We start from the raw sequence: 15,554 nt of genomic DNA, 5'->3' as shown, positions 1-15,554 counted from the left end.
ATCTATGGAGCCGCCCTGGTGACCAAATATATTTCTATTACAAGCTTGTATTTTGGAAAGTGGTTCAGAGTACCACCTCGATCCATTTTTTGCATCAGGAATATTTTTAAGCGATTTCCCCTTCAAAACTCGCATAGGAATTATAGGAATCATTTTCAACTTAAATATCTGGTTTCACATCTAAAATTTGAAAGATGTACCCACTTCAACCTAAGGCATATAATCACGTTTTATTATCGTACATATATACTCGTCACTAGAAGATTCTGCTAATAACGCTAGCAATTCTTTGAAATTCTATCTTTGAACATGTGATCTTTATTGAGAAGTGATAAATTGTGAGTACCTGTGAGTAAACTGAGCAAGAGCTCCATTTTTCGTAATGATATATTATAAACTCACAAATTATAAATATACTCGAACAATAGAAACAAAAGTATACAGTCAAATTTCAAGTACGATGCATTGAATGGATCCAGTGTTTCTTGTACGCCGATAACCATGTTCCGCACTCCACCTCACCTCCGCTTTGATTGCCACAAATTGTCAATTGTTTAGATTAGCTAAAAGAATAATATTTAAAGAATGTGTGACACAAAAGCTGATCTTGATCATTTACATTACGTATAAAGTGTATGAAGGTACCCGGGTACCTCGTCACTCTGTTCAAGGTGTTTTATTTGTCACTCACATAAGGGTTAAGTTAATTAGACACTTTACTACATACAAAAGATACAATAATATAAACTTGATTAATTATTAAAATAAGCTCATTTCTGTTTTATTAAAATTGATACTTAGAATACGCATTATTATTTTAAAAAAATCAAAACGAAATCCACGTATACCTATCGTTTGGATATAGAGCGCACATCGCACAAATTCTCTACCAAACTTATTCCACCAAAAAATACGGCATTATCGAGTTACCCATACGATTTGTGGCGTATTTTACTCAATCCTCCCTAGTTCGGCGATTTATATGCTCGTAAAAACTTTTAGTTACTCGTTTGTTTTGTTCTAAGTTCGCAAAAAGTTATAATTGTTTACGGAATACTATTGCTTTTTAATTTTTTTCATTGTTGTATTCATGATAACATGTCACAAGTCCTGTTTGTTTAGTAAAATAACTATCTTGAAAAAAAACCCTTTTAGGATCAAGTTTGAATATATATGTATATAATGATGATAGTACACATAATTTTAACATGAATATGAAAACGATCGCAACCTGTCTTGATAGATGATTAATGAGAAAAAAAATGAAAGCATAATTTTTGGGTTAGATTTGAGTTAAACCCTGCTAATAAACTCAATTTCGGTCAAGTTTCTTAATATGAACACAGTAGTCCTTACATTCTACCTCTACTCTAACCTACACATTACATATAATATATCTGCGGACAAATTAGCCTAAATGGTGGCCCATACAGACCGCAAACGCATATATGAACTCCAGCCTAAATGAGATAGACCGTAAACGCGGAGACTGACAAATTCATGACATTCCTTACAAGCTTAGTCGTAAAGTACAACCTTTACAAACCAAGTACAAAGTTAGCCACTGTTTCAATTTTGTTCCCTCTTAATGATGCAAGTAGCCAAGGACCGACTATATAGAAAGTTAAGGTATCTCTGGATGGACGTAAATTCTAAAATCAGTCAAGTACCAGTACGTCCTGTAAAAAATGTTTTGTTTGCTTCTGCGAGTTACAAATCGGACACATTTTAGTAATATAGAAGTGTATTTATCATCTTAATTTAAATCGTCATAGCGTATTATAATGAATTAAATAAATTCTTCAGTAACCATAATTTCGATATTTTATATATTCAAAATTATTTTTATGGAATTAATAAACTGACTTAATGAAAATTCATAAAATCCAAGGACTGAATTCTCTCAGTTCATTTAAATCTAGCCTCAAGCATAGTTTGCTCCCTAATAATTTCAATCATAATAATTTGCAACGTTAACTAGAGAATGTCAAAAGATCACGGCTATATAAATCTACTCTTATATAATTAATAGTTACATGAATAATCGACCCACGCAAGCCTCAATTTAGATAAAAAAATGTTTGTCTGCTGACATAAACTTTATCATATTGTTATATTATTAAAATAAACATTATTCTAAGAACTCTTTTGAAATTGAGTTGAGTATATTTAGACCTTAAATTAAGATTGTTATTATAATATTTGTCGGCAAACGGTATATTTTTTTAATGGACCGCATCAGCCCCTGAGTTGAAAAGGGTTTTAATATGCCCAGCTGTTTAAACGTAATTGAAATATAAGCACTTAAAAAGAAACGTTTCATTTTGAAAATGATTTGTAAAATGTCATTATTATTTCTGGATTTATTATATCAGCAAATATCTTTGTTTACGTACGAAAATGTACGTAGATTTATGAAAGTCGTTTAAACTGTACAACACTATAAATCATTTAATAATGATTAAACCGCAATTGGAAATTTATCAATAGCGGCCAAATTCCCAATGACACCCGATTAATTTTATAATAAGCCAAATTACACGCGAACAGTTTCCTATTTAAATACATTTATAATTACTTGTAAGTTCGATTTGTTTTATTTTATGATTATTAGTTTATATGATTTATAGTTAAACATTTATCTGTTCAGACAACATACAACAACAGCCTGTAAATTACACTGCTGGGCTAAGGCCTCCGCTCCCTTTGAGGAGAAGATTTGAAACATATTCCACACCGCTGTTCCATTGCGGGTTGGTGGAATACACATGTGGTAGAATTTCTATAAAGTTAGACACATACAGGTTTCCTCGATGTTTTCCTTCACCGCCGAGCACAAAAATTAGAAACATAAATTTTTCACATGAATAGTAAGCGGTGCTTGCCTTGGTTTGAACCTGCAATCATCGGCTAACATGTACGCGTTATAACTACTGGGCCATCTCAGCTTTTCAGATAACACTCTTTAACTCTTATTTTATAATAAAATGCAATAAAAAGTACAATCACACGCCAGATATAAAATAATGTTTCTATGTATGTTTGTTGTATATTCGTTCTTAAACCATTTGATTGTGATGAAACCTTTTGCAAAACAAACCTTTTACAAAAGTGATTCCGTGATGTTCCCGAAGAAACGAAGCGGGTACAACTTATATTTTAGTGGGTATTCCGGAAAATTACTCTTGTATCTCACATGAAGTGAAAACGCGTTTACAAAAATATGCACATACTCAAAAAGCAATACATTTTAACTTTTTTGAGCTTAGGCACTTATACTTCGACTTTCAAAATTGTAGGTAATCTTCTTCAGACAAGTTCAGTAAAACTTAACATCCATATGTTCAATTGTAAGATCGATAGTGCAGTAAAAACTATTTAAATATTTAATCTGCAGATGATTGTACACAGCTCTGAAATTAAAATGGAGTAGGTATAATAAGTTCTCATCTTGCAACGCTCTTCATTGAACAAATAAATGGGTGATGGATTACGTTCCTTTTACCTTTTAATAGAACGGCTCGCTACTATTTTATCGATACTTTTTTCCATCTTATATTTTATATCATCACTAGCTGAACTGCAGCTTTACTCGCAACAAATTTATAAAACACAAATCAAATAAAAATCAACTTTATTCAAGTAGCACTTTTGGATCCTCATTTTAAAATTGAGTGAAGCTACCACCGGTTCGGAAAGTAGATTCTACCGAGAAGAACCGACAAAAAACTCGGTAGTTACTCTTTTTCAAAATTTAAAAAACACAAACTTCTAAGTCCCGTTTTAACCCCTTAGGAAGGAGAGAGTTTCGCAAAATTTGTTCTTAGCGGATGTCTACAACCTGAATGTGTCATAGTTTCAGAGATTTCGTGATTAGCTAGTGAGTTGTATGTCGCTTTTATATAGTTAGATTAACATATATGCAATTATATTGTTTTTAGTGGCTTACTTTTCTAAACGTAACTAGAATTGGTAAATAATAAAGTTAATTACCACGTATTGAATATAAAACAAAAATATTCAAAATCGTCGGATATTTCATCCGAGTGGAAGCGACGATATTCTTGTTTCATCAGCACTTTAAAGTTTTCGTGTTCATCCAATGTGAATGTGTGCGGGCATGCATGAGCCGAACTATTGTTCTAGCTCGCCTATTGGAAAATGTTCGCCTCGTTTATTTTTGACGTCATAGAATCATACAGGGCATATGATGGCTAGATAACAATATTCTAAATTAGGTATTTAATAATATTTAATAATACTTTCCGGGAAGGCTTGTGACTCCACTCCACCTGGTGGTTAGTGGAAGTGGAGTCCAAACGCGAAGACGACCAGTAGAGTCAGTAAGAATGTGCTGTATTAGTCGCCCACGCCAAGTCGAAAGAGGCCTCTTCGCGCCTTGTTTGGCACCCAAGTTATAAGAGGAATTGAACATATACCACTTTTATTGAATTGTTTTATTTACTTGGTAGTAAGGATTTGTACAAGTCCGCCTGAGTAAAAACCTCCGACATATCTGTTATTCTACTGCGGACATAACATCTTAGTTTCCGAGGTTATTAGCGCATTGGTGATGCAAGGTATAATTAATACTTTTTACAGCGCCTCTGTCTTTGAACAGTGTTGATCGCCAACAGTCGTTTAAAGTTTAAACATATCAAGAATCTATTTTGATACATACAATGAATACGATTAAAAACACATCCAAAGAAAAAAGTCGTTGCTTCAGATGTTAATCTTTGACATTAACATTTGGTATTAATTTTGTAATCGGCTACATGCTGCCAACATTCGGCTCCAGCTTGCATTCAGCAAAGCGCATTGGAACAGCGTGTTGGAATAAGCTCTGAGCCATCTCCTCAAAGGGAGAGGAGCCCAATGGGAAATTTACGAGGTGTTGCATTAATTATAGATGGAAACGTGTTCAAAGAATCAATCATTCTTCTATTTGTACAATTAATTCGAGATTTAAACAGGAACATACTTTCTTCTTAATTTTGCTCTCCTCTCCTTCGTTATTTAATCTATATTAATATTATTAATTTGAAATTAAACTATGTCTGTCTGTCTGCCGCTGTTTACGACCAAACCTGTGAACTGAATATGATGAAATTGGGTATGAAGAAAACTTGAATTTCATGAAAGGACATAGGATCCTTTTTTTGCCTAACACCTAACATAGGCTACCTTTTTTGCATAATCAACACCCTAATGCCGCGGGCGACTACTAGTATCATATAAAGTCGTACCTATATTTTATATCTAAGCACAGCACGATACATTGTAATCTTCGGGTTGATGCGGTACGTTATGTCGTGCTTGATATTCGTTAACGGCGAACCTTTATTAACTCTGGCGAGAGCGGAGCTGGATGGCAAAACCAAATTTATGATAGGGGATCTGTTGCAAGGGAAAATGCAATTCAAATGAGTCGCAGGCATACGTGTACGCTTAGAGTAGTTATTTTTAGATTTAGATTATGATTTATATTTTGAATTATTTTGTCCCATATAATCAGAGCGAATAGCGTTCTGTGTTGCCTAACTTTTGCAAATTGAGAAAAAAATTGACGATCAAGTATATGCTGCCCTAACCGAGCGAAACAGCTACGGATAGGGACATTTCAACTACGCGCCTTAACCGGCCATTTAAAATAACTTATAAAAATAATTTTAAATAATTGCCTAAAATAGTAATGGTACGATAAGACATCATCAAGACTATTGATCCCAAAAGACGGCTTGTTGACACATATTATTTAGGTATATATTACCCACGCACTAATTTTCTAATCCAAGTACGTTATAGTACTTAACTTAAGTCTTAACACATAAACTTTAGCTATCCTAACTAACACGATAAATTTAAAGAAATGTGTTTGTTTGTAAAATTTTTTCTATTATTCAAATATAAACATGGTCTCGAAATACCATATGCAAATGAAACGGGTTATTTAATGGATAAATAGTATTCACAAAATGGAAAGATGTATAAGAGTTTCACTGACCGAATAAAATTGGAAAAATCTATTTTTTTCTAATTAATAAAAAAAAACCAAAACCCCCATATCACCTGTTTTACCATAGCTAACCTATATTTACTGGCAGTATAATATATCTACTTTTATAGATAAAAGGCAAGCGTTTTGTTGTAAGAAAACCCCCATTTATTTTATGCCTTTTTTATCTTTAATGCTATTCCTTTTTCCTGTTCGAGGGATCGTTTTAATATTTTTCGGTAGCGAGAAACAAAATATATCGCCCTGAAAACGCAAACAATAACACGTACACCATCAATAAAAAGAAAAAAAAGATAGATAACAACCGTATTCTTCAATTTCATATAGATTTATCTTATGAAATAATAATAAATAATCAATTCCTGGCACTCACTTCTTTACTGCTATTAAGAAAAAGGAAAAACAGTTTACAGTCTTATAGGCCGCTATAAATAACTTATACAATTGGTATGAGAATCAGAACATGAAAATTTTGAAGTATTATTATTTGGCGGTAGAATAACTGATGAGTGGGTGGTACCTACCCAGACGGGCTTACACAAAGCCCTACCACCAAGTGAATATTCTTAATTTGCGCATGTAATTCTAGAACTTTATTTATTTAAAAATATATCTTTATTCAAGATAGGTCTTCTCAATAGCACTGTTGATTATAGAAAACGCTTTTACTTGCACTTCTGTCAAAGAAAAAATTAAAAAGTAATTAAATCTTAAACTACGTACTGTGTATTTTTTTTATTCATTTTTTTGCTGTGGTGGCGCTCTGTCTATATAAATATGATATATGTATTTTATGGGCAGTATCCAGTAACGTTGGATAAATATTAAACCGTATTAAGTTTTAATTTTTTTTATAAATAAATATTAGCATAGCAAGCTAAACGTATTAGGCTGAAGATTAATATAATAAAACATGTTAACGAATATTAAATATTCAGTACATATCAACTTTGTTGTTGTGAAAATTTCGCTGGTAACTAGAAAATTTAATTTGGCCATAAAAAGTTTTTAGGATCCTCGCATAGACGAAACGCAAGTATTACAAACTTCACCACTCGACTCCATACCCGACCGTACCTTAGCGCGTTAATATTACAGGGGCTGAAGCCGACAGCGTGGGTGATGACGACCACAGCATAATATTTTTATAACATAACCAGCTCTGTACCTTATACAATAAGGTCTATATTTCATTCGCACGTTAACTGTTTGTGCGTAGGTAAAAAGGCACAAAGGTCTTGAGTATTACTTTTATTTTTACAAGGTGCTTGGAGAGGATTTTTCGTCCAGTATTATTCTCCTTAAATTCTGTTTTATGTTGCATAAAGAGAGCCATAATTTTTTTTTATCGTTTTTTTAATACATCCATTATGATGTCCTTAACGTATGTAAGTATGGCAATATGATGGAAGCTCATGGCTTATTTACTTAAGGTTTTATTGAAGCAAGAACGTTTTTTTTAAATCATTTATGTCCCGATCGGTCCTTAAGTGGATCAGCTTTTTTATTGCTTTAATATCAACATAAAACAGTCAGCTTAGCTAAAAATAACTGGAATATGAGTATTTGAGCAAACAATTGAAGCGTTTATATTTATAGTATTCATTGGAGTGAATCACGCAAACGTGTTTGTTTTAGCCTATTGGGATTTCTAAAATTGTTTTCTTCTGAACGATTATTTTGTTAGGATTGTTTTTAAATGTCTTTTATCGTGTCTTCGCGAGTCAGGTTGTTTTGTTTTTCGAACTTGAGGTTATTTTTTATTTAATAATCAATAAGTAAATGTAAAATTTCTATATTAAATATATAAAAATATTTTTTGTTATTAGAATACTAGTATAGTCACTTCGGCTCTATATAGTCTGTTTAAAATTATGTTATTCCCAATTTTTTTAACGAAAAATTAAGTAATATCATAGACATGAATTACTTTTTAGCGCAACTTAACAAAATGACCGCAAAAAAATTAGCAAAAAAATTGCAGAACTTCTGGTTTGACATGAAATATTAGCGTGTAACATTATTTTAGTGGAATATTTACAGCTGCCACTCGTTATCTTTCATATTTGATCATTTTTGCTACCTCCTATACCTGTAGAGACATAACATTAAAAATATACGGTCACATAACAGTATGTGACCGTATATTTTTAATGTTATGTTAATACAGAGTATCATAATAATCTAATAGGAGCTACGATTTAAGAAAGAAGCTAAAAGAAATACTTCTACCCATGATGATATAATATGATGCAATCAATCCAACGCGATAGGAAAGAGTCCCCGACTAAAAGAATAGCTTCATATTCCCTCCGAGGCAAGAAAGTTTGCAACTTACAAACTTCAGGAGAATACTAAGTTTTTTTAACAGAAAACTAATATTTACATAAAGGTCCAGAATTCAAATTCCAAACTCATAAACCAATACTTTCTCATACTACTTCATTATTCGTTTCAATTTAGAAAAAAAGATTACAATTTGTTCAATTAAGCAATAAATTACATGAACAAGCCCTTAACAACAGCACAATTTCATGTTTCATAACAAGGTTGCTTCTTAAACAGAAATTTTACATTATTCGTTCAAAATAAGCTTCTCAAATTGGATAGACTTCTCACAGCGTGTACGAGGAATCTACCGGCAATTTATCTTCAAAATATTGAAATTTATTATTTTCATTTTAATGATAGTCCTATAAGTAGATTTATAACTGGAAATGAAATCATATATCTTCTCTACTCTTCAAAGGCCTCTCTTAGTCACCACACTGTCCTAATGAATAAAGGTGTTCAAATGTATCAAATTTTCATCACGTGCAAGTTTCCTCACGACGTTTTCCTTAGCTGAACACAAAATAAATTATATTTCCAAATTCTCAAAACAGCACGTCATCCATTAATCTAATTTTCACACTCGCAACAGATACCTATACTAAAAGAGAAATGCAGTTCAGTTTCAAAATCCGGAAAATTGTAAAATCGGGATACAGATCCGGATTTTAGAAATGAATTACATTTTTTGTACAGGTATCCGTTACGCCTGTAAAATTGCATTTATGGATGTTGCGTTACCTTATCTACCTTTTACGCAGTATGTTTTAAAATTATTAAATATATGAATATATAAATTGTATGTTCTTTACTCGACGCATCGGTTTAAATTACAATTACCATTGGAATTGTCACAAGGCAAACGAACTCTTAACATAGATAAAATACATTCAAAATTTAAATTCAATATGATGTTAAATCAAGGAGGCGAATGATTTATTTTCAAGGTGTGCTATAACTTATGAACTTACTAATTGTGTAATAAGATTTTGCACGCAAACGTTCCTTTCAAATTTAGTGCTAGTTTGAACGCTTCCTTAGGTCCTGTTATAAAACCATATATATATATATATATATATATATAACGCGCTGCAATAATATTTTTTATATTATTAAATAACGGATGATTCACTTAGACCGGTTTTTCATAGACTCCTCGTTATAAATCTCATATTCATATCTTATCACCACTGCCTGGAAATTCCATTTTCAACGAAATCTCGAAATCATTCAGTTGTTTTACAAAAGCGTTTAAATGTAATAAATATTTTTCATGTAATCCAACCACAATATGTGTATCATTGACTGAGAATTAATTTTCTAATACCAATACCATCCGTAAATTAGAATGTCAGTGAACGTTTTTGGATGATACGTATCCGATTAACGCACACCGCCGAAAACAACGTCTCTAGTGGGAAAACATTGGTTAGCAGATAATTTCGCGTTTTAAACCATTCATCCATTCATTTTAATTCAGTATTTTCAAAACTACATGCCAATGCTTGTTCCTTCAATTGTAATAAACACCATCACCACACCATCCAATTACACATTTTATGTATAATCAAAAAAACAAATGGACAAACAGAGTTACTTTCACATTTATAATGTTGATATAGATAACTAAAGATAATATACAATAACAACAACAACAACATCAGCCTGTAAATTCCCACTGCTGGGCTAAAGGCCTCCTCTCCATTTAAGGAGTAGGTTTGAAATATATTCCACCACGCTTTTCCAATGCGGGTTGGTGGAATGCACATGTGGCAGAATTTCTATGAAATTTGTCACATGCAGGTTTCCTCACTATGTTTTCCTTCACCGCTGAGCACTAGATGAATTATAAAGACAAATTAAGCACATGAAACAGCGGTTCTTGTCTGGGTTTGAACCCGCAATCATCGGTTAAGATGCACGAGTTCTAACCACTGGGCCATCTCGACTCGTAAAGATAATATATATTTTTAGATTTATTTTCATTAGTTCATACTTCATTCGTGTAGTGTTTTTTATTACAAATACGTAGTCGTATGTCATTACGGATTTATTGATTTACTAAATATTTTATCAACTGACGTCTGTTCGGCGACAGTTAATCTATATTCCGAGAAACGTAAACTCGATTTCTGCTTAGGACAGTTATTTTTATTGGTAAAAAGATTAAATATAATTTTTTCTAGTACATTAGTAATCGTGTCTCAGAGTAAAATAATAAAATTGTGTTTAGGAAATAACGTGAAATTACTAATATTTACTTGTATTATAAAGAAGTAAAATGTGTGTGTTTGTTTATTTGATTTGGCATAAAAATGTAGGTTAATCTCTAGAACTAATGTCCAATTTTAAATCCCATATCTATGGCGGTTGACATTAACTAAATTTATATCATATCATTATCTTTATTAATATACTGCACCCACACCGAAGTCGGGGTGTAGAAATAAAGGAAATGGGCTGGACAAAGGTCTCCTCTCCTCTTGAGAGGGATTGTAACCATTTCACTACATACAAACATACACACACAGAGATGCATGTTACAGTATCACCGTTTTGCAAGTTTCCTTATGTTGTTTTCCGAACAACGAAATTTATTAATATATTTATACAAACAAAAAACATGAAAATTCTGTACTCAGGGCTTTGAGTCGGCAATTCTGTTAAGATTCAACAGCAACATTTATGAGTAGTGTCAACAAATTACCTTTATAATTTTTTATAGCTTAAGTATGTGTGTATGTTAAAATTAATACATATTCAATATTCTTTATAAAGTAGACAATCATGGTAACATTATTGAAATGTTCTTATGACTATCTAAACTTATAAGTTAAACTGACAAAAGAAGATGGTACCATTTTTTTTCAATTTGAAAAATACCATTGCAATCCTAAAAACGCAGCATCAGCTCAATGTATTAAAATATGAACTCCACCGAGTACTGCAGATGTAGTTTATGTAACAGCGGGCTCTTGGACCGGACCCAAAACTTAATACACCTGCTTACATAATCATAGCGCGAAATCTCACCAAATCCTCGTCATCGTCGGAGAAAATGTTGTTACGCTCCTGTGACGTCATGGCTGTGAGAACACACACAAGGAATGTACGGAGAAAGGCCTCATGGCTCACTAACACAGCACACTGTGGACCATCACAGAATAACACAACAACTGCATCCAAAGTCGACCGTATAAACTTACGCGTCCTTCGTGAAACATTTCAACTAAAAATTAATTGATTAAATTTTAAATCCGAAAAAGTATGTACGAATATTTTTTAATTCATAATGAATTTTTTTTAAATATATTTAATTGATAAAACTCAAAATAACATCGAGGGACTTCGAAGCGCATCGAATAATATGTCCGTACTGAGCGAAGTGCGGGAGCTTACTGCGGAGGGCGGGCAGAAGTACTGCGGCGTCTGGTAACCATAGCAACGCGTAGGTCTTACTTTGACTGATAGAACCCTCCTCTATTATAATTTTAACCTTTTAAAAACCAATCACAGTATTAGGGATCCTTATCCAAAATTTTGGTAAATACAAGTGAAAACTTTTAGTAAACAGTAATTAAAATATTTAATATTCATAAGCATAATCCTTTGTATATCTTATGTATGTGACATTGTAGTAGCCAGTAAATTTTTATTATGAAAATTATTATAAACTAAATTTTTAACAGACTCTAAAGAAGTTTAGACATACATTTCCAATTGTATAGCTTTAACATTGACGATCTTCCACACAAATTGACTCCTAAACTACGCTTAGAGAATGATTTTTCATAAATCCTTCCCTAATGATCGTTAAAACCAGTGCGCTGTAGACAGGTATCCAGTTTGTTACAATTTTTGTTACAATTTTATTAAGAAAATATTGTCCTTTTTATAAAGACATTTAATTTTTTTTTTTTCGTTTTATGTATGTATACAAAAGCTTGTCTTTTATTAATCATTGTAACTATAAATTATTGTCTGTGTACAAGATATATTGGTTTTAGAAAAATGAGGTCGAATCTCGTTAAAATCATGACAGCGACGAATACAGTATGAAAAAATAAATACCTACTATCTATCAATAGTAAAATTAAGTGAAAACAAAATTTCTTTCGAGCCTAGATAATAATATTGTATGTTTATTTATAACATATATTTTTACATACTGCTAATGTATATATTATTCTTTTTAATACGATCAGAATATGGTCTACTCGCATTAAAATATAGAAAACACAGAAGCTTTTTGCTTATACAGTTATTACAAAAATAATGAAAAAAGAAGGAAATTCATTTGTATCATAAAAATGGTAAAAGAACATCCTTTGTCCGGGAAAACATTTCATAATTCAACTCTGAAACGCGCCGCGTTTGTGCGGATACAAAAAGATGTTACGGAAAGTCGACTTTATCAAGAGTAAGAGAAACTTGGGTTAATTTTTTACCTTTTAGCATAAATCATAAAATTATAAGACTAAAAGCGCTTAATTTTATGTATTCGATTTATTTAAGCAAATTAAAATATGAAATACTCTTTTTTATAGTCTGATTAAAAACCATAATTATATCAGTTAAAATAGAAAGGTTTCCATCACAACAATACTACATACAAAAATTTACATTTGTGCCACTCAGCATAACCATTAGATGGCGTGAACAGTAGGGTAATAACAAACAGAATTAAGGTTCTCTTTACAGACAATGTTTAGTAAAAAGAGGCTTAAAAGAAGACAAAAGGAAGGATCTGAAAATAAATCTCGTCGGAATAACAAATTAGAGGTATTACAGTCGAGGTGGAATCCCATAACGTTAATGCTCAAATGCTCGTGTCTCGTTGCATTAATCTGCTAGCTTCGTAAGGGTTGCCACTGTATTTTCAAATCCTAATTTATTTTTATAAATTAACAAAGGAGTTTTTTCATTTGTTCGAAATATTTTCCCTTCACTTTCACGTTTTAACGTATAAGTTGTCAATTCATCGATGAAAATGTAGGTGGAATTAAGTGAATGATAAATCTCGGGGATGATTGTTATAACTTGTTTAAGTATAATGTATTTCATTAATTGGATTATCATTGATCTAAATTCACATTTATACGTCCAAATCATAATCAATATATAATTGATTCAAGTAGGCTTTTGATTCGACATTTACCAACTATATTAAGTAATACCACCGATTCGGAATGTATATTCTACCAAGAAGACCCGACAAGAAACACAAAAGTTACTCTTTTTCAACATTTCAAAATACAATGATATATGGCTATTTCTCAAAAAAAATCGAAATTGTTGTCCTTGCTGATTTTTATAAAATTGGACCGAAAGTTAAAATTAAGAAGATTGTCTCATGAAACTAAATCACTGGGTACACCAAATCATGAATTAATTTTGTTTCCATTGTTATGAATAAAAAACATATTATTAAATATACACCTCAAAAATCATTCCCTCATCGTGTCCCATGTACCGAAATTTGAAACATTTTCTAATATATTCCATGACTTGTCTATTTTTTTTTAATAATATTTTTTTTATTCATTTATAAAAACATTATCTTTTTAAAAATGAATATTTGTTGACAAAGGACACGAAGGGAGAAACACAAATTAACTTTTTTAACGTGTCCTTAAAAAGCAAATCATTCCCTCATAGCTTAAATGACAGTGAAATAAGAGCGAAATTTTAAATGAAACTGAACGCAGCGTTATATTTTTAGTAATGTGGCAGCACTGCTATAAATATAATATGGCGACCTTGAGTGTCAGTGATAAACAGTATTGTTAAATATACTTTAAAGTTCTAATTATTCTAATTTACATTTTCTCCTCTCATTTCCTCACACCGTTTTAAGAAAAGGTAAGAGTTTGTTTTTTTCATTGTAAGCTACTTATCGTATGTGTTTTTAGGGGTATTTAATTAGTATGTATTGGCATAAAAAAGTAACGTCATGTTCACAGCATTTTAATACGTAACGGTTTATTTCGTCATTCCCTCGCACTCATTTCCTCATCCGATTTGTAGGTGAGGGAATGACAGGGGTGTGAGGGAATGATAGATATTTTATAAATTTGTTAAATTCAGGTTTGTATGTTTTTAGGGCGATATAAGAAAGATATGGCAAGAAAAAAGAAAGTCACAGAAGCAGAAGCTAAATTAAAGAAGAAGGAATACGACAGAAAAAGAAGGGAAAAAATGAAAAGTGATACGCAATCTTTAGTAATGCTTCGGGAAAAGGAGAGAATTAAATATCTTAACAAAAAAGAGAAAGGTCAAGTGAAGCCTGTAAGTACTATGACTTCTAGAGAAAAACGGCAAAAAAGAAAACAATGGAGAATAAATAGTTCAGTTTACAGAAAAAAGAAAGAAAATTTGCGTAGAAATTTATCAACGTTAATAAGTAATACGCCACCTGATAGTCCAATAGCATTGGTAGAACTTGCTCCTCAAAACAACGCTCTTAATAGAGATGCGCTAGCTTCACGACGGCGTAGATTGTTAAGAAAACGTCGTGCAATATTATACGCCAAAATAAATAAATTAGAAAAGGAATTAAAGAAAGAGGTTAAAAGAAGAGAAAAGTATAGAAAAATGTGCATGAGAATAAAAAAACAACATAAAATAACATCACCAGAGGCCAAAGTAGATTCACTTCTAAAAAACACAAAGGTGCCGATTGTTGTTAAAAAGAAACTTATTTATTCTGAAATACTTATTACAGAATTAACTGAATTTTATAGAAGATTAAAAACCCATAAAGCAAAACAGGACTACTATGAAATTTTTAAATTAGATCTTTTACGGAAGAAAAGATTGTTATACTTATCAAATTCTTTTTACAAAAACCAGAGGTATAAAACAGGAAGAACTTGTAGGAAACTTAGCTGGAAAATGTTAAAAATAAAGCAAGATGTCGCGGATTTTTTAGAGAAAGATGAAAATTCTAGAATGTGTCCTGGAAAAAGAGATTTTGTGAGATTGAGAAAAGTATTAAAGCAAAAACGTTTGCTCACTGACACTTTGAGTAACTTGCACAAAAAGTTTTTGACTACCGTCACCTACAAATTAAGTTTATCGACGTTCTGTAGATTTAGACCATTTAATGTTACTTGGGCAAACATTAACAAACGAGACACTTGCAAATGCATTATCCACGCAAATACAGAGCTAATTGTTGCTAAATTACACGAAAAGAAAACAC

General features: G+C 31.7%; 1 protein-coding gene across 1 annotated transcript in view; it reads right to left on the bottom strand.

Moving 5' to 3' along the window:
- The window catches only part of LOC124535871 (transmembrane protein 151B-like), a 71,490-nt gene extending 59,766 nt beyond the window's left edge, over window positions 1-11,724 (bottom strand). Inside the window, exon 1 of the mRNA XM_047112267.1 lies at window positions 11,384-11,724. Within this exon, the coding sequence (XP_046968223.1) occupies window positions 11,384-11,434 (51 nt within the window). The 5' untranslated portion in view covers window positions 11,435-11,724. The remainder of the gene's footprint in view (window positions 1-11,383) is intronic.
- Window positions 11,725-15,554: the final 3,830 nt, after the last annotated feature.

This window comes from Vanessa cardui, chromosome 15 (genome assembly GCF_905220365.1).
Source record: "Vanessa cardui chromosome 15, ilVanCard2.1, whole genome shotgun sequence".
NCBI classification, from domain to species: Eukaryota; Metazoa; Arthropoda; class Insecta; order Lepidoptera; family Nymphalidae; genus Vanessa; species Vanessa cardui.
Note: the sequence above shows the minus strand (reverse complement) of the source record. Positions and strands in the feature narration are given on the sequence as shown.